Genomic DNA, 20,393 nt, shown 5'->3' with positions numbered 1-20,393 from the left:
TATTCACTCAAAGCAGTACTGTTTCCCCAAATGCTCCTGAAGGTGCAGTTTGGCAGCTTTGTTTAACATTTTCAGGAGAAAGGGAGCAGTGGAAATGGGCCTATAGTTAGAAAGGTTGTTATGATCTAAGGAAGGCTTCTTTAGAAGCAGAGTGACCCATAACAATTTCAAGCTAATGGGAATCAAGGTCCGAAGCTAATTATTAATGATACTTGTATCTATCGGTGACATAACACATGTTTTGATTTTGCAATTACAAGTGTCGTCCGGACAGTTTGGGGTTTAACCTCAGTAGGGACTTTTTTGCGTTTGCTATTGAGCGATCCTTAGAGGTTAGAAACCTGCATCACCGATCCCCAACTGGAAACATTTGATGGAAAAAGCCAATGGAGAGGGTAAGGGAGAGCATAAAAGTGGACATAGGAAACAGGAACTGTGGGTTATTTGGGCGAGCCCAAAGGAGGAGATGGAGGACCAATGGGAGGAAGGAGGGTGCCGAGGATTGTGGAGGAGAATTGCTAAAGGAGTGTGCAAGATGGGGTATTTGTAGAAGGGAAAAAGTGGTAATTGGTTTTGGGTGTTTTTTGTTACAGATGGCCTAAAGAACACATTCCAATAGATGGTTTAACTGTTTTTAAATCCAAGTGTTGTCAGGGCGCTAAGGGACATCACTTGCTCGGTCATCGAAATAAAGCTGCTTCTACCCTAACCCTAACTCCCAGGCTAGACTGCAGAGCTTACGGACACTTATCAAAGCTCTACCTTGCAGGTTAGTTCTAAGCATTTGTAGAGTTGTGTGTGAGAAACCTGAAGGCTGAAGGTGTCACACCCGCTAGTCCCTGGGGATCTGTCATCCAGGTGGCCAGGACACGGACATCGCTTTTGGATCCAGTTCCTGGGGGTGGGCCAGTGGGGGAGGATCACCTGGGGGAGGGGTCTTCAGGGAGTGGAAGTGGGACACCAGATGGCGAGACGCGGTATCCCCTTTCCTGTACTACCTTTACCCCATCCCACCAGGTAGGATACTTAGGAACTCTACCACCCCCCTCCCCCCCTTTCCCAACATGAACACGTTCTCACGGACAGCTCACTGTGAGAAAAAACGGACTAACACCTGAGCCGTATACCTGAGATGTCCCAATACAATGGTCAGGCAATTACTGCCCATTACACACACCTGACTTCCATCACACTCCTGCACACAGATTCAAGGTGGAGCACGAAAACACACTCTGAACAAGGCAAAGCACACGAGGAAGCAGCAGTTCCAAGATGGCAGTTTAATAGAGGGCGAAAGACGGCAAAACTGAAGAGAATTGCAAGGAGGGAAGTGCCCTTCACCTTTTCAATCTAAGACCGTTACTTTCATGAACCTTTGTGAATAGGAAACATGAGACCAGGAATCAAGGCTGAAGAATCCTGCATTGTGTGTCGGAGGTACCCGGGGCTCTCCCATGTCGATAGTCAAGGCAGGAGAAACGTTTGCCGCTGTGGTACTGTCCTTGGCTCCTACAACAAAGCAGCGCCAGTAAAGTCAGCACAGCTGGTGAATTGCAGAGACTGGTACTAGACCAGTCTGTGTTGAAGCCAAGGTGGCAAGCAACAACATTGTATAGTGAAAACTGAAGAGAACAGTGTATGAAGCCTATGTCGCAAGCGACGCAAACACAATTCAACAGCAGATGACTGATTGAACTTTGAAGCCAAGATACAATACCGTAGACGGAGTGGTCAGACACCATGTGGGTGCTCATTCGAAAGTCTTGGGTATCCAGCTGAAAGGTGGCAAATGTGAAGAGTGATAAAGAATTGTGAAATCGAGGTGGTCCTGCAACGGGTCAAGCCAAACCCTGTGCACATTAGAAAGTCTTTGATAGTTGAAGAAAAAGTGTATGAAGTTGGTCCGAGCCCAGCAGAGGGAGATCAGCTAAAAGCTTTTGGTTAAAGCAAGTTTGTGTAAAGTTGTATTGGAAATTAGAATTAGTCCGAGCCCTGCCGAGTGAGACTAATTTAACATTGCATTAAAAGTTATCTGAGCCCGAATGAGGGGGATCCGGGGTGAACCCTGAGTCACCTGAGAAATAATATCCTACGAGAAATTGGATGTATAAATAATTTATGAACATTGCGTTGAGAGGATCTGAGCCTGGCTGAGGGGGGTCTCAGGTGAATAGTGAATCACCTAAGAAATTGATATTTGAAAATCTGCAAGAGGAAAAGAACTTAACGTTTGTTTGTTGCATCAGGCCCTCTGAATGAAGAAACTTTGAAAGGCAAAGAGACTTGGGCACAGAAGGCCCCCGATGCTAATGATTGAACCCCGATGCCAATGATTGAATGGTATACTCGTGCTACAGAAGGCTAAATGGGAATCTCTTCCCATTTAGCTTTGCGCAAAGAAATCAAAATACAACTTTATCTGAAAGCCCATAGGATTTTCCTATAGGGCACTCTATGCACGTAACTTGCATGTATGCACCACTTAAGTAACATTGTCATGCTAAGATGCCATCCATGTAACTAGCTCCAACATTGCTACACCTCGTGTAACCAGTAAGCAATGCTGTAACTGTCATAACCTGGACTGCCAGTGCGCTTTATAAATTCAAATAAAAAAAATGAGAAGCCAGAGACTAAAGGCCTCATTACAAGTCCGCCGGTCCAGAGTTAACGCCACCGGTATAACCATACCGGCACCATTTCCGCAATCGAAAAATTACGACCCACAATCCCAGAAATACCACCACCACAAACCGCCACCACGGAGTTAAGTCACCCATAAACTGCGTTGCCATGGAAACCCCCCCAGTTACCGGCAACACCTAACACCGTGTGCATTAAGAGTATCACGGACATGGAAACACTGCCATGAAAATGGCGGAAAAACCGTGGACACGGTGGCGCTATGGGCACCACCGCGAACATGACGTTAAACAGTGCCTGGTGAGCTCAATCAGGCCACAGGTGCACTAAATGAGCCTAGCTGGACCAAGCAGGCCACTGGGAGTCTACAAAAGGGCCACACCCACACCCAGGCCAACTCCAAACACAACTATGCAGGCAGCTGCTGTAGCAGCATTGGGACTGGGGCTATTGAACCTACCGGCAGCACTGCACATGGTGGCAGTAATGGTGCAGAGGAGGAGGCGGCGGAGGCGGCGGCGCAGGTGGCAGTTAGCAAACCATGCACATGCACCCATGCCCAACCCAACTGTGCAACTGGCACGACCCCGCAGGCAGTCTGCAATACCCCGCATCAGGGCCTCACCCTGGAACCTGACCCCAGGACATATCCATACATTATACCGGCTGGACCGTCCAAAAATCATGTACAGCACCACCATGATTGAGCACGACATCAGCATCCACAATGGCATTCCGACCGCAATCCCCCACCCCCTCCTGAAGGTGGTGTCGGTACTGCATTTTCTTGGCACGGGAACTTATCAGCACACAGTTGGTGAACTTCACGGGCTCTCACAACCCTGTTTTTCTAAAATATTGGGACAGGTACTGGATGCCCTGCTGCGCCATGTGTCGGAACACATCGCCCTACCCCGTACCCTTGACCAGGTCATTGCAATCAAGTTGGCCTTCCATGCCATTGCGGCAATGCCAAATTGCATAGGTGCAGTGGACTGCACCCACATAGAGCTGACAGTACCACGTGCAATGAAGATGGTGTACCGCAATAGGAAACTGTACGACTCACTGAATGTACAGATGGGATGTGATGCCGGACAAGTGATAACACATTGCTCCGCACGTTTCCCCGGGTCAACACATGACTCAATGGTCCTGCGTAATTCGACATTGCCACGTTACATGGAACGCTACGCAGGACAAAGCACATGGCTATTGGGTGAGTACAACTGCCAATGCACAGGCCCAGTGGAAGGGGGGTGTGTCCAGGGCAATAACCTGTGCGAGTGGCCTGCTACAACTGCACATGCATCATACCCCGGCCCATGTAATGGACAGTCAGCACACCCCACACATCACAAAGCTACACATGATAGATTGCCACAGTGTGCCCGTACACACCCTGCCAAATGAGAGACACAACCCATACTGCCACAAGCCTGTACAACTCCAGCCACTCCATACATCCACCCACACTATGCACCACTGCCCCCCAATGCACATGATGCCTGCACATGGGTCATCCTGCATCGACCACATCTTCACAGTCCATTGATTGACTCCTCCATGAGTCAATATCACTGCACAATGCCATACTTACCAACCACTATTGTCCGCAATGGGAACTACATATGCACAGCAAGTCTTTGGGCAATGTGCAAATGCCAACAACAATGACCCAGGAAGGGGAATCACCCACCGGTCCCAGCACTGCTTGGCCCATTTGGATGAATGAATGATGCCACAAGATTGCACAGCATCTGATGAAGAAATGATAGCACAGACACTGACACATTCCCCACATTTACATCCCATGTAGGTGATGCTGGATATGCACTTACGCCATGCCATGGCTGATGACACCTGTACGGAGGCCAAGGAACAGGCATGAGGAGGCCAACAGGGCACGTCCGCACATGTGGCATGATTGAGAGGACATTTGGCCTACTGAAGGTCAAGTTCGCTGCTTGAGCAGATCCGGCGGATCACTACTCTACAGCCCAGTGGAAGACGGGTAAAATTGTGCTTGTGTGTGCCATGCTGCACAATCTGTGCATGCCCAGGAACATTCCGCTGCCCCCAGACACAGAGTATGATGATGGAGTTGAAGATGGGGAGGCTCCACTCCCTCCCAGGGGTGCACAAGATGGCCAACAAACATGGGATACACTCATACACATTTACTTCTGAGAGACTGCACAATTACAGCATTGCCTGGATATGACGAGGCCAGTTAATAAATGGATTTACTGCAAATGAAATGATGGATGTCCACTCATAGTTTTCAAAGGTGATATATTTAAACAAAACAGGAAAGAAGGTACATTGTGTAGGGAAGCTGTACACCCATGCCCACCCACCACCCAAATGTACCCACCCCCAACCAGTCCCCAAAAATCAAACCCCCTAATGTACCTCCCCCACCACCCAAACGTACCCACCCTCTTACACCCATTGTGTCCCCGATTGTCTCCTGCACAGCCAAACACACATGGTATTATTTGCGTGTGCACTTCTGCGCATGGGCGTCCTTGCCAGAGGGCCGTATCAGATGACTTGAGCGCCTCCGTGGGCTGGCAGTGGTGGAGCTAGATGGGGTGGTGCTGGTGGACGGTACGGTTGGTGCGAGTGTTGGCATACGTCCTAGATAGACCTGCTGGGCAAGCAACATGGACTCTGCTATGGAGGATGTGTTATTGTTGCCCTCCCGGACATGGCGTGCCACGGTCACGATGGTGGTTGCAAAACGTCCAATGGCCCTGGAGATCTGACGCACAGATGTTGAATAACTGTCCCTCTGCAGCCTGGCCTCCTCCAGCTGCCTTTCAACAAGCTGCGTAAGGGTGGCCTGCTGTTCCTCCATCCGCTGCATGCGGGCATTCAGCTCAGCCATGGAGGGGGTTGGCGACCTTATGGGACTATGCAATGATGGGTGCAGAACTGGAGGTCGTGGAGGAATGAAAGGTCATCAAAGTTGGGCCCCTCCCCCTGTGGCCCTACTTCAGGCTGCAAGGCTGGGGCCCCGTTATCACTGCCTGCAGCCTCCTGCGCAGTGCAGAGGTTCTCAGAATTGGGATCTGGGGGCAAGATGGGTGGGTGTGGCACTTGTGTGGCAGCAGGGGGATGGTGGCTGAGTTGCATAGCATCGTCCTCCTAGGCAGGGGTGCTGCGTTGTCCACGTGCAGGTGCACGTTGCCTCGCCGGTTGGGCGTTGTCGCTGTCACTTGAAATGGCTGTGGGGACACACCTGATGGGTCCATCACATGCAACAGACAGGTTGATCAGGGAGCACTTGCATTTATACGCATATGACAGTGGATGCACTCAGGTGTATGTGTCTCTGCTTGTAACCAGTCACGCACTGTGAGCATGTCCAATGGCCATGGATTGTGGGGGTGTTGTTTCTCATCTGGCTAATGAGTGGGTCCTTTGGGCACTCCTGCCCTGACTGGGGGGATATGGGGGGGAGGGGGGTCGTGAATGGGTCCTTTAGAGTACTGCTGCCCTGACTTTGGGGGGGGGGCAAGGGGGAGGGTGTATGGGTCCTTTGGGGCACTACTGCGTGGACTAGGGGGATGGGGGGGGGGTTTGAATGGGTCCTTTGGGGCACTACTGCCCGGACTGCCATGTATTGCCTCAAGGTGGAGGACACTGCTGCAGCGCTCCTCCCATGTCTGCAGTCTTAGCAATGAAGCAGGCTCTCCAGCTGTGCCACTGCTGTGCTGCAGTGTGCAGCAATGAGGTTTCGCACCCTCAGTCTGAGGTTTTCCCACCTCTTGTGGCAGTCCTTCACACTGCGTGTTGGGACACAGACTGCTGTGCACTTGCGTGAGGCTTCTGCCCACACCTCCTTTCTACGCTGCTGAGTTGCACAGCGCTGGTCAGCGCTGAACAGCATTTCTGCATGCTGCACAATGTGGTCCACTAGTAAAGTCGCCTCTGTCTCGCTGAAGCTCTGTTTCCGCTGTCTTTGTGCAGGGATCCTGGCTGCCATGGTGGTGGTCCATTTTGCCTCCTCAGAGTGGTGATTTGGCCTGTGCTGACTCTGGATGGCACTGGATTGTGGTTTATATAATGGCCGCCTCTCTTTACGGTTTTCGCGGTCATGGTATTTCCGTATTCGTGAGGACAGTGGAGGACACGTTTTTTGCACTGTTTTTGGGGGCGGCATGTCCATTTCCGTGGGTGTTTATGTGACAGTGACACGGTTTCCGCGTTGGTGTGCTGCGCGCGACCGACAGGCCGTAATCGGCCGCTCTTTCCGCAACCTTGCGGACGCAGAAACTGTATCACCGTCGTCACGGAATCACCGCCTTCCGGACCGGCTGACTCGTAATGAGGCCCTGTGCAAAGTTCCAGTGTACTGCCTTGTCCTGTGCTGAATACGTGGGGAAGGGAGGCCAACGGCCTAACACCCTGACATATCATTTTGTGAACACTTCTTTCTTTTTCATAGCATTGTTTCCCACACTATTTGTATTTAGAGGTAAGTATTGGCAATAGGTTTATTAGTTTAGGCCCTTTTATTTTGACAAGACACTACTAGGACTGCATTATTATTTGATGGTCGTAGCTTGCTCCCATCTGTAGATTTAGGATTAGATAAAATAAACACCCTTGAACTGTGGTCACTCGTGTTCGTCTTACAGTTGATCCCATGCCTTCCTTACATTGTGCCTCTCAGAAACTCATGCCCTACTCTGTCTCCTTCCAGTCACTTCATAATGTTGCTCTGCATCTCTTTGGCTCTCTCGCTTCCTTCTGCTTCACTCCTCTCTCCAACTGTAGCTAACTTCTCTCCTGGGTCTTCCTTCTCTGTACGTCCGATGTCTCTTTCCTTCCATCACCCACGTCCACCCTCCAATTTTACTTCTGCTACTCTCTCCTACCAACAGTACTACTACTCCTCCGCCTCCTCCCCCACATGTCTGATATGCTAGTACTACTACTCTCCCTTCCCCATACCACTACCCACACTACTACTCTCTAATCTCAAAACTGCTACTACTCCTCACCACCTTTTTCTCAGTCACCCTCCTTTCACTCTCTCAATCACCTTCCACTTACTCACTACAGTTAATCTACTACTCTCAGTCCTTCACCTTGCATGCACACTCAGCACACAATACCACTTGCTCTCAATTAATAACTAACTTCTACCAGACGCCTCCACATGCCAGTGCACAGTCCTTTCTCCTGTTCTTCCATCTCCTCCTTGTATTTCACCTGAATAACCCACACCTTTCAGTTTCTGTCCTTCTTATCCTCTCCCTTCTTCTCCCATTAGCCATCTTCTCCTGATACCAATCTTGCCCTAGCCACCCCGCCCAGATAGAGTTACAAATGTCGACATTCACAATAAGGGGCTACACCCTGGTTCTGTCCACAACAATTTCTAAGAGCGTGCCACCAGAGCCTACAGCGATGCCAGCCATACTAGATATGGGGCCGGTACAGGCAGAAGGAGACCAGGAATATACAATAGTGTTTGCTTTACGCCTCTCAGATGCTGGAGAAGAAGTAGTTACTTTTACCCATAGTAACGTTCTTTCGACTGGATGTTCCTACCACTTATTCCTCACCTTTGATTATACGTATCGTCAGCTTGGCAGTTTCAGAGAAAAAGAAATTCACCAGCCGGCGCTGTGCTCGATGTCGTGGCGTCCATGTCCCTCGATGGTCGCCGTAGAGTGTCGACGTCATCAGCAGTACAAATAGCTCGAGCCACGCCGGTTGGCTTCAGTTCTGGTATTTTGTTCCCATTAATCGAGGGATTGATGGGAATGAGCAAGCTCACAGAAAGCACGGAGTGTAAAGCACGTAAATTGTACAGCGGGTAGGCTGGGAGGGGCGATGAGGAATACGTGGGAGGAACATCCAGTCAAAAGAACATTACCAGGGATAAGTAACTTGTTCTTCAAATGGATTGTGTCCTCCCAGTTATTCCTCATCTTTGATAGGCGTGCAAAGCAGTGACAATTTGGAGTATGGAGTACCAATTAAATTAGTCATGGACCATATGAACAGCCTTTGCCAAAAGACCTCCTTGAGACGAGGTTGAATCCAAACCGTAATGCTTTACAAATGTACGCATAGACGACCAGGTGGCTGTTGCAGATATCATTTACCGTGACACCCCTTTGCAGAGCCGCAGAAGTTGCTATTTCCCTAGTGGAATGAGCCCTTAGCCCATCTGGAGGTTCTTTACCCGCCAGTCTATAACATTCTCCAATTGCTAAAATTATCCATCTGAATATAGTCTGTTTGGTTACTGCCAGGCCCAATTTGTGGCCATTATACCCAACGAAGAGTTGGTCATGTTGTCGAAATTTAGCAAGTCTTGACATAAAAGCTTAGAGCCCTTTTTGGGTCTAGCCTGTGAAGTCTTTCCTCCTCCTTACCCGCATGAGGGGGAGGATAAAACGTTAGCAGTGTTATATTTTGAGACAAATGGAAATCAAAATCAGAGACTACCTTACGCAGGAATGATGGTTTGACTTTAAGGATGACTCTTTATGAAAGACAGTGTAAGGAGGTTTACAAGAGAGCCTGTAACTCACTCACCCTGTGGACTGATGTTAGAGCCACTAGTAGGACTGTTTTCAATGTAAGAAGCCTTAGAGGACATGAATGTAATGGCTCGAATAGAATACATGTGAGAAATGTTAATGCCAATTGAAGTCTCAGACCAGCACATGAAATGGGACTGGGGGTACATGTTAGTGAGACCCTTTAGTGAGACCCTTTAGAAATTTCACAATCAATGGTATCTTGAAATAAAAGACCTCTTCGGAGGAACGCTTAAAAATGGAAAGCGCAGCCAGGTATCCTTTTATCGTTCCAATCTGGAGCCCCAGATTGGCTAAATGCAACAGAAAAGAAAGAACCATAGGTGTGCCACATAGGAATGTATCCACATTCTTATCCTTGCACCAATCACTGAACTTATTCCAACGACACTGGTACAAGGATTTGGTTGCTGGCCGAAAGCTAAATCTCCATTACGTCTTCCAGGAAGTCCCAATCCTTATATCTCAGCCTCTCAGAAACCATGCGTGAAGGCTGAGTGTCTTGACCTCTGGATGGAGAACCAGACCTTCCTCTTGCGAGAGAAGATCCTCTCTTTGTGGAAGTCGTATTGGAGGGCAGATGGACATGTCCTGAGTGTCCGGGTACCACGTCCTTCTGGCCCAATATAGAACAATTAGGATCATGGTTTTCCTGAACATTCTCAACCTACTGATTACGTGAGGAATCACAGGGACTGGAGGAAACGCATACAGGAGTGGAATTAATTCCGAGTCCACTAAGAACGAGTCTCCTAGAGCTCCTCTTGGAGGAAATTCCGTGGAGCAATACTGATCGCACTTCCGAATGACCTCGAACAGATCTAGTTGAGGGGTTCCCCAAAGGGTGAAGATTCCTTGAAGGACTTCCTGAGCTAGCTCCCACTCGTGGGAGACTGTGCTCCGCTTGCTCACAGCGTCCACCGCCGTGTTATGCTCTCCAGCTAGGTGAACTGCAGACAGAGAGATTCCTTCTTTTATTGCCCAAAACCAGAGCTGCATTGCATCTCTGTACAGTGGTAATGACCCTACGCCTCCTCTCTTGTTGAAGTAGTACATGGCCACTGTGTTGTCCATCCTTATCAGGACATTCTTTCCACCTACAGAGGGGAGGAAAGCCTTCAGCGCTAGTTTGATTGCCCTCAGCTCCAAAAGGTAGATGTGTAGTTTGGACTCCAATGGAGACTGCTGATTGTCAGTCAGTTCATTGGTGTGGGCTCCCCACACAGTGAGTGAGGCGTCCGTCACTACTGTTCTCTGCGACCATGGTTGCCAAAAAGATTCTCCCTTCAGAATGTTCTTCTTGCAAGCCCACCAAATTAGGTCTTGAGCAACTCTGCTCAGAACTTGCAGAAGATCTAACATATTTCCTGAAAATTGGGACCACTGAGTTCTGAGAGCACATTGAAGGGATCTCATTCTCAATCGGGCCTCTGGCACCAGAAAAATGCAGGAGACCGAGCAACCTCAAAAAATCAAAGGTCAGAAGATGTTGGGCATTCTGGAATATTGTTACCATCTGCTGAATGTGTTGAGCTCTCACCTCAGGAGGCAATGCTTTCCCCGAGGAATTACCCAAGACCGCTCCAATGAACAGGAGTCTTTGGAATGGTATCATATGGGACTTCCTGTAATTGAGAGAGCAGCCCAGTCTGTGTAGGAAGTGGCCAGTGATACTGAGATGTTCCTGGGCTTGCTCAGGTGAACAAGCCCTGTTCAACCAGTCATCCAGGTAGGGGTAGACATGAATCCCCCTCCCTCTCCTGAGACTTGCTGCCACTACCGCCATCAGTTTGGTGAAAACCCTCGGGCAGAGGTCAGCCCAAATGACAGAACTCGAAACTGAGAGTGAGAACCGCCAACCGCGAACCTCAGGTATTTCTTGTGCTCGAGATGGATTGGCACATGAAAGTAAGCATCCTGAAGGTCCAATGATACCAACCAATCTTGGAGTTGGAGAGCCTGAAGGATCTGAGAAAGGGTTATCATCTTGAACTTGTCCTTCCTGAGGAATTTGTTCAAATTTCTTAAGCCCAAGATGGATCTCACTCCCCCATCCTTCTTTGGGATGAGAGTAGGGGGGGAATACCAAACCTGGTTCCTCTCCACTACAGGTACATGTTATATTGCACCTTTCTCTAGCAGGGTCAACATTTCCTGCACAAGGAGCAGATCTGGAATTTTGGTAGAGTTATATCCCGGTGGATGATCACAAGGCCTTTTCTGAAAGGGAAGGCAGTAACCTTGGACTACTGTTTCCAGTGCCCAAGCATCTGAAGTAAGGCCCCGCCATTCGTTCAGATGCGGAGAGATTCTGCCACCCACCGGGGTTTTGTGGATCAAGGCCTCAGAGTGGCTTAAAGGCGGCTGCAGCAGCCGAGGGTACAGTTGCCGCTGCTGGGAGTGTTCGATCACCCCTTCCTCGTCCACCATGGGGGAATCTTTTTGTCCCTTTTGTCCAGCCTGTCCTCATCCCCTTCGAAATGAGGAATAGAAATGAAAAGGACGATCCCTCCAGGAAGATGAGCCTGAATAGGGTTGTTGGTGAGGTTGACATATGGAGGCGCTAAGTGATTTAGCCGCCGCCTTGGAGGTCTGCAACTTCTCCAGACTCTCAACTGCCTTGCTACCTTCCTTTGAAGGGCTGCATGAAATGGTAATACTGGGTCCTTCTGTGGGCCCCGACTCAGGATATCTGTCATATCTGTCATAAGTAGGAGAATTCCTGCTCCAGTCCATTAACTCAATGACTCTATTCATGATACTCCTGTATGCTGAATACACATGCTCAGCCAGATCAGGTCTACCAAATTCTAACTCTGGCGAAGTGTCTATGCCACTAGCTGATTGTAGGCAATTATACAGTTATCTTAGATTCCTGATCAATAAGCTCCTCAGGGGCATTTTGCGTACCATAACGCAAACCAAAAGGTGGGAGAATCCTCCTCAGAGTCTTGCTCCTCATAAATTGAGGCCATAGACTTGAAAGTCTCTTTGGCATGGGTTTATAAACCTTCTCCGGATTAGGTACAGATTTCGGAATGGTCGAAGTTACCTTCAAAAGGCGTAGACACTGGCTTCGACAAAGGCGTTGATGGGGCCTTCGACAATGGTGTCGAAGGTTTGCCCAGCGTTGCCTTCGATTTATGCACCGATAACTCGACTTTTTGGAGGTATTGGAGAAGGACTATGTTCTCTAGATGATACCCTCGACGATTTTTCGCCCGACTTGGATCGACTGGCCGATTTTACACTCTGCTTTGCCTTGGTAGTATTTGACCTCCCTCTGTCATCTGAAGAATCGATAGAGGCATTGTCTTTGCATGATTCCTTCGAGGGGGGTTGGGGCCGCATTCTCAAAGATACACATCATAGAGCTTTTGAAAGCCTCCCTTTGTCTGTGGGAATCATTCTTGGTTGGGCATCTGATAACCTCTGCAGAGGAAGAAGACTACCTATAGCATCTCTTCTTCAATGAAGATTGTCTCGACCGACTCTTCGACTGAGACTTCGACTTTTTGTGCCGGGACGAGTCTCTAGACTCCCCAGACGTTCTATCCTTTTTTCGAAGAGGCCTTCAAAGCCTCCCTTCCCACTGCCAATTTACCTCGGCAATCCCTGAGAGATTTTCCTGTCATTGCCTGACAAGAGCCGAAATCGTCGGCCAGGTGTTGGAACCCAGGCACCACAAGCAGACGCGGTGGGGATCGGTAATGGACATCTTCGTCCCAGTCATGGCATTTTTTAAACCCAGACTTTGGTGTCGAAGGATTTGAAGATGAAGACATCTCTGACGAAACTGAACGCACCGTTCAACACTCAAAGCAAAAGCTTTTGGAAAAACGGAACTGAAACCAACGAAATGGCTCGAGCTATTTGTACTGCTGAGGACCTCCACATTCTACGGCGACCATCAAGGGACATGGAGCACAGCGCCCTCTGGTGAAAAACAAATTCTGATTCTGAAGCAGTAAAGCTGACAATACGTATATCAAAGATGAGGAATACGCGGGAGGACACAATCCATTTGAAAAGATACTTTTATAGTGGCAAAAAGACTATTATCGGGAAGAATTCAGTGTAAAGAACTAACCAAAGGATTGTAGTAGCAATCGCAAAAAATGTGGGGGTCTGGACAACGTACGTAGGCAGATCACTAGGTGGGTGACTAGTTTGCAGGGACTCTTCAAAATGGAACACGTCTCAGAGAAATTGAACACCTTTGCTGACGCCCTGTCAAGGTGATCTTCTGGGGTGCAGGTTATGAATGATGGTGCCACTGAGTGTTAAGTTGAAGAGGTATTGCTAGTGACAGCAGCCTTCTCTACCAGTGAACAGGAAAGAAGGGGTAAAGGAGGACGCTTCCTATATGAAAGTGAAAAGGCACATGGACAACAGATGGCCAGGTGACAGGGTCACAGCAGAATTAAAATCTTTCAGAAGAGTCAAGGATAAGGGGCCAATCTCAAATAGCAAACTCTACGGGGGAAATCAAGAGAAAATAGTAAATGTGGTTTATGAAGGACACCTTGCGATGTCAAAAGCAGCTCAGATTTGAGACTTCAAGTGGCCAGTCATAGATGACTTAGTTGAGCATATGATACAGAGCTGCTTTTAGTGCTGTGAGAGTGCCTAGCTACTTAAGCCGTGCATGTCCCACCATGATGGTTCCTAACCCAACCAAACTCCCTTGGAAAAAAGCTGCCTTTGACATCCTTGTGCCCATGAATGTTGAAAGGTGACATGCATCATTTCTACTAGTACTTGCAGTCTTATACTCCAAGCGGCCAGACGTTTGCATTGTAAACTAAGTAAACTCAAAGGCCATAATACAACTTCAACAGTCCCATGTTTTGAAGGGAAGTCTTCTTATCGATATAGAAAGCAAATTGCCTCTCAGGAATTGAGAGTTCTTTAAGGAAAATTGTTTAAATCATGTGTGTTCCACCTTGTACCAACCCAAGTCTTATGGGATCATCATTAATTGCAAATTCATGGATACCATAAGGAAAGACTTTGGCTCCAGAGGTGACTGGGTTCGAGCAATCATGGAGCAAGATTCCCAATATCACTTAAAACCCCACTGTACCACCGTGATGTTCCCTTTTGAACTTCGACAGTGACTCAAGCCTAATTCCAGTCTATACCCTGGTTGGCTTCAAAGGAGTGAGAATTTCCCGAGATAAAGGACTATTGAGTAAGAGAAATAATGATTTTACAATCATGAAAGTCTAAGGCCCGGTTTCAAAATATGAAAAGTGGCAAAGATGGAGATGTAGAAGTTGCTGATCTTGTGAAATTATGCCTACCAAGGCATGTTGGAAAGGTCCAAATACCGACAAGTTGTGCATACTTGGAAGAACAGCTCAAGCAGATATGCTGGAACAAGAAAAGAATGGAGGAGAGCATGTAGCAGAGTTATGCTGTGAAGGGGAAGGTGATGTGGTATCTGCTTCCATCTCAGATAGCTTTGTGTGTTATAGGACTCGTTCTAAAAGTAATGGTGTAGAAGGTAACTTGTGTGTCCTGGCAACCATGGAGTGTTGGCGAGACTAGAGTTCGGAGCAGGGCAGCTGACAAAGGGCTCTTCTATGTACTGTTCTTGTGTCCCTTGTGTGATTGCTGCCTTTTCTTTTCTGCTGTGACACCGCAAAAATTCTAATCTGGGTTTGGTGGGCATGACCGACTCCTTGGAGGTTCCTGAAAGGAAAGAAATGATATAAAAGCCAATACTGATGCTTTGGAACTGGTGGATGATGGGTAGAATCTGCACTCTTGTATGTAATTCCACTTTCCAGAACATGTTTGCAGATCATGGGGTGCAGGGGGTTCTTCATAGTGATTCATCTTTACCATTCTGCCTGAAGCCCCTTCAAAAGAATTGAAAACCACAGCTCGAGTCTGATCCAGAAATGTGTGCAATTTCCAGAGTCATACAGAACTCTGAATTGATGTCTTTAGGCAGAGTGCTAGATGTTCAGAAGACATCAATGCTACAAAGACAGCAGTCCTGCATAAATAAAGAGCTCCAAGGAAAATTCTACATCTGCATGATTTGGTCACTTCACTCTGGGGTTCAAGTCAGAGGCTGAGATCAAGGATAGGTCATTTAGGTTTCTTACTAAAGCAACATCAGTAAAAAGAAAAGCCTGGGAGGTCCTCTGCCCAATCTGAATTATTGGTTTCATATATGTAAAAAGTAATAGGTACATGGATTTGGCTTCCTAACGGACAAATACTTATATTTAGCACAGAAGCAGTCAGTAACTGTGAACAATGTTAACCAAAGCACACATGCTACTTCAACTAAGAATCGTACCAAATATTGTTTTGCAGGCAAAAATATAATGGATGTTACATACAAATGTAACAGTCAAGGGCATTGGCATGTCAAGATCATTACTTTGCAGAGATAAATATTAGGAATGGTTATTGTCATTAGTGGGAATAGATTTAATTGGAATACAAGACTTCAGTTATTTCTAAAACAGCGACTATCAGCAAAGGTAGTCAATGACTGCAGCATACTTACCATCTTTAGCTTCCGACCGGTGCCCCAGTTTAATCTGAAACACATACAAAAAAGGTATATTTTACGCATGTCTATTTTCCAGTGAAAATGCTATTTTGCTTGGTCTAAATGCTGTGTACTTATGAAGTGGTAGGACCTTAAAGCGAGACACAAAATTATACAAAAATGAAACCAATTGGTTGCAGAAAAGTAGCTTGTCAGATAAAATCAATGCGATTAGAGACAAATATGTTAAACACGACAGATCAATAAGCTCCACCCCTGCCTCTACCCGTAGGTTTGCTCTGTAGGCAAACAGTCTGTAAAATAGGAAACAACCTACCTGAAACAACGTAGGTAAAATAGACAGATCAAGGGCTAAGGGAGGAGGGGGAGCTCCCTGTATTTCCAACATATTTTTTTTATTTCTAGGGCAGCCGCGAAAACACAAGGACCCATGAGTGAGTCAGGAAGAAGGGTAGTCTTTTTTCCATAGGGCCTACCACCAGTGGCTAGCCCTGGCCTTCCATCGACTGCATACCATGTCAGCTGGGCCCAGGACAGAAACCCATCTGGTGCAAACCTCAAAAGGAAGTACCTTGCATTTGGGAGGTGTGATGAGGATGCAAGAAAAATATGTCTCTTCCTGGTAATTGGGCTCAAATGCCTTTCCAGGTGAAGAAAGCAAACATCCAGATATTAAAAGTTTGAAAAAGATGTACCTGTGAAAAAGATGTATGCCTAAAAGGGAGACAAAGCTTGCCTTACATTCAGGTTGAAGACATAGGTAGGGGCACTTACATTTGAGGAGTTCTGGTCCTCTTTGTTGATCTTCTCTTTGTATGTATATGGCGGCATATATGAACGCAGAGACCAATCCTGACAGAATAAACGTCTTGAGGTTAAATACATGTACTATTGGGGGAGTGGGGTGATAAGAGTCCCCTATCTAGGGGTCAACTAGCCAGGTGATCAATAGGGCTGGGTACCTCCCCAAGCTAGAGGACGATCGGTTCAGGTTGGTATTGGATGTATGCCCTGGTCACCCCCACTTGATGCCAGTCACAAAACAGAGGTCTGTCACGTGGAGTAAAATAGGGACACTGTCATTAAGAGACAGCTTGAGGACTGAAGAACATGAAGTTCTAGAGGCAATTATTTTTAGTAGACGACAGATTTGCTGCCTCTATGGTGGCCTCTCGCTCTCAATAGACACTAGATCACATCAGAGGATTAGACTGTCTGTAAGAAGTCCTTCATGAGGTAAATATCAAGACTATATTAATCAAGAATACAAAAAAGGTAGCAGGCGCCCCTCTCTAGAAAGAATATGGCATGATAACCTGTTCAGTGGTTTTTACCTACGTTCAGAGTCCGCAGCCGTCGCTTTTTGCTCACTGTACTTTTCACATAAGGATTAGCCATTTGCATATCAGTCTTTGATCACCCTATGATACCTTCAGTCATGAAAACCTCTAAAACATATCTACTTGGACGAGAAAAGGGCTTCTTCTGTTGACCCTGTGGCCCCTTGGCTGAAGCTGTTGTAAGGGCATGTTAAGGATTTTGCGGTCTGCACACTTGTTTTCTTTTTTTATTTACCTCACCATCAGGATGAAAAGGTCGACCCTGTTAAAGGGAGGTTCCGAATGGCATTCTGTACATCAGCCTGAAATTGAGTTGCATCTAACGGGAGTCACAGAGCAACACCAACTGCCATACCGCAAGCTGCAGTTTTGAGGTGATGGCAAGATGCCCCGAGCAACTTGCGAGCCTCCACCAATCCTAAATAGAAAACAGCCTAATATTCTACAGGTATTAAAGATTCTAAATCATCCAACTCTATCCACAATTTTAAGTTTGCAGCTACCATAACTGCTTCTGGGTTCCCTTGCCACAGACTGAAGCACACGTTTTGGTAGAATTTCTTGCCTGCAGAATCTAACTACTATTGTCCTTACTTAGCATGCTTTGAGCAAAATGGGAGGATAAGGAAGCTTGGCCCTTTCAAAGTACTGTGGCTGCGGCTACAGCTACATTTGTGGAATGTGATAGAGGCTGACCCATGAAGTCGAGTTTCTATCCCGGGAGAGAACAGCAGCAAATTTCCACCTTCTTGGCTACAAGCGGAACTGACCCTGGCTTTGACATAGTTTCATTGCTTCAGTTAGCACATCTGGTTCAAATACCAGATTATTTCTTTGTAGAGTTGAGTGACAGCATGTAGAAAAGCACCAAGCTCTGTCTCAGGCACTTCAGGCATCAGAATATCCAAATAATTGAATTCTATCATGAAAGGCCTTCTCAGACATGGGCACCTCCTCCAGATCATCAGTGGAAACATCAATGTCTCCTTGTTCATCTCCTGGCAGTCCAGGCATCAACAGGGAGGAGGATCCTTCAGCAGAGGAGGATATAAAGCCATTAATGGAGAGGTTGGGGGTAAAAGCGGTGGTATAGGATGTAACATTGGAGGAGGCAGTGCTAAAGGCACCACAGAGTCTGAAAGCAGGACGGACAACCAGGGCCACTCCTGATGCCAGAGACACAGAGGCTTGAAGCTCACCAGAGGGCCCAGTAGCAGCAGAGGGCTGGGACGTAACTGGCAAGAGCATGTCACGCCTAAAGCTTTTAAAATATTGCCTCAAAGACTGGCGTGCATAAGGTCCTGAAACTGCGAGGAAAAGGAGCTTCCACTGAAGCGTGGTCACGGCACGAACTTGAAGACGACCTTGAAGAGTCGCTAAAGGCCCAGGTGCTTTGGGGCACCGAAAGCAGCAGAGCCGAGTAACCCCCGACACTTGGAGACCAGCCCACTCTGGGGAAGAAAGGAGGAAGCTGCAGAAAACCTGTAGGGCCGAGGGCAAAAACCTACCTGTCAGAGCCTAGATGCAATATATGCCACTGCTGGAGAGGCAAACCATGGTGATTGGTCAGAGTCTGAATCGGTTACCATTTCCACTGGAGAATGGTGCACCATGCTATCCCACAACTGTGGCACGGTATGGGAACAAAGAAGTTGAAGCACAACCTTAACTACATCCAACATCAGAAAATATATTACGGCACAATAGGCAAGGATTGACTTGGTGATCCCTCAACATCTGTAAACTCTGTATGTGTCCTACAAATATTAGTTAACAATCACCTCAATGTAATCTTGCAAGAATTGGATGGTTCAGTGAAAAAAAACTTGCTCATAACCTAATAAAAGCTCTCCTTACTTCAATGTTTTTAAAGTTGCAATCACCCATTGTTTGGCCCTGACTTACAACAGATTTTTAGTGAATGCCCTGCAAGACAAAACTCTGTGTCCTTAATTATTTAAAGAGTAAGTTGTATGAAGGAAAGACATGCTAGCATGATTGAGGAGCCTGGAGGCTCATTAAGGAGCAATGTTGGGGGGGGGGGGGGGGGGCTGGGGCCAAGATGTAAGTGGGGGCAGCAGGAAGGCAGAGAAGCTGGGATTAAGGGGTGGCGGGGGAGGACCTGCAAGAAAAATAGAGGAAGTAGGAAAGGCAGGAGCAATAAAGCAGACACTTCTAAGGTGAAGAAATGGAGTGGGGAGTTTGGGGTTAAGAGGCAGATTAAGTCGCAGGACTTCCGGACTGTAGTACAGGCCCTTGTGGTCTTGCACATCAATCAGTGAAATGCTCCCCTGACAGGGCTCCTAGCTGCTGACTTGGCTCTCCTAAAAGCGGTCCACCATGCTGCAGCACATCTTATTAAGTGAGCACGGAAATATGACCGAATTACCTCCATCCTACACGAACTACATTGGCTTCCTCTCCTAGCCAGTATACTGTTCAAGACTGCATGCATCATCTGCATAGCAGTCACGAGTAGCAAACCAGCGTACCTGGCGGCTAAGCACCACATATCTGGTGGCACACGCTCCTCGCGCAGCAATTTGACCAACTGGCTTGAATCACAACTTGTCCGCAAAGAAAGGACCCGCAAATAATCCTTCTCGTCATGCACCCATCCTCTGCAACTCGACCTCAGTCTCAGCTCGGCATGCCCCCACAATTCTCCTTTTTCGCACAGTTTCTCAAAACATGGCTCTTTAAACAATATTTGACTAACGACGAATTCCAATGGACGCACATGCAGACCTCACAGTACAGCGCTACTGTAAAAGATACCAGCCCAAACACCGGCTACAAACACTCTGTGCAGCGCTGGGCTACTCTTGAGCTAGGCCCACACTTTAAACAATAAAAACATGGTGAGAGGGTGGGAAGAACAAAGTTTATCAGATAAAACGCTGCATTTTCACAAGTGTATCTCCGAAAATGGCATTGCAAAAGCGTGCCCTTGAAATACCATTATATAACCTCACAAACTGTTTTCTAAGATCCTAAACTGAGACAGCAGGTATATCAAAGACTGTCAAACTGCCCCATTCATCGTACCTCTCCATCCCTTCTAAGCAAGCAGAATCATTGGAGGAATATTTCATTGGAATCAAATTTGACAGCAGGAGTGGCAGGTGAAGCATCTGTACACAAATATCCCCCTTTCACAGAGTGTACTGGTAATCCCATGCTCACACTTTGCCCTGAAAGGCTATGTGCAGTTTGTATTAGATTCATGGGCTACTTTCCACACTTCGGTGGCCTCCTGACATTCTGGAAGCCAGAACCGATAAGGCCCAGCTTCTGGATCTGCAT

At 47.4% G+C, this 20,393-nt stretch overlaps 1 protein-coding gene across 3 annotated transcripts in view; it reads right to left on the bottom strand.

Annotated features, from left to right (window-relative positions):
• CDK7 (cyclin dependent kinase 7) overlaps positions 1–20,393 on the bottom strand; it is a 633,476-nt gene that overhangs the window by 525,597 nt on the left and 87,486 nt on the right. For all 3 annotated transcript variants that reach the window (XM_069627397.1, XM_069627399.1, XM_069627398.1), the window contains exon 3: positions 15,742–15,775. In XM_069627397.1, the coding sequence (XP_069483498.1) occupies positions 15,742–15,775 (34 nt within the window). The remainder of the gene's footprint in view (positions 1–15,741; positions 15,776–20,393) is intronic.

Source organism: Ambystoma mexicanum, chromosome 6p (assembly GCF_040938575.1).
Source record: "Ambystoma mexicanum isolate Mex_15411 chromosome 6p, UKY_AmexF1_1, whole genome shotgun sequence".
Lineage (NCBI taxonomy): Eukaryota > Metazoa > Chordata > Amphibia > Caudata > Ambystomatidae > Ambystoma > Ambystoma mexicanum.
This window is presented reverse-complemented; position numbering and strand designations above follow the sequence as displayed.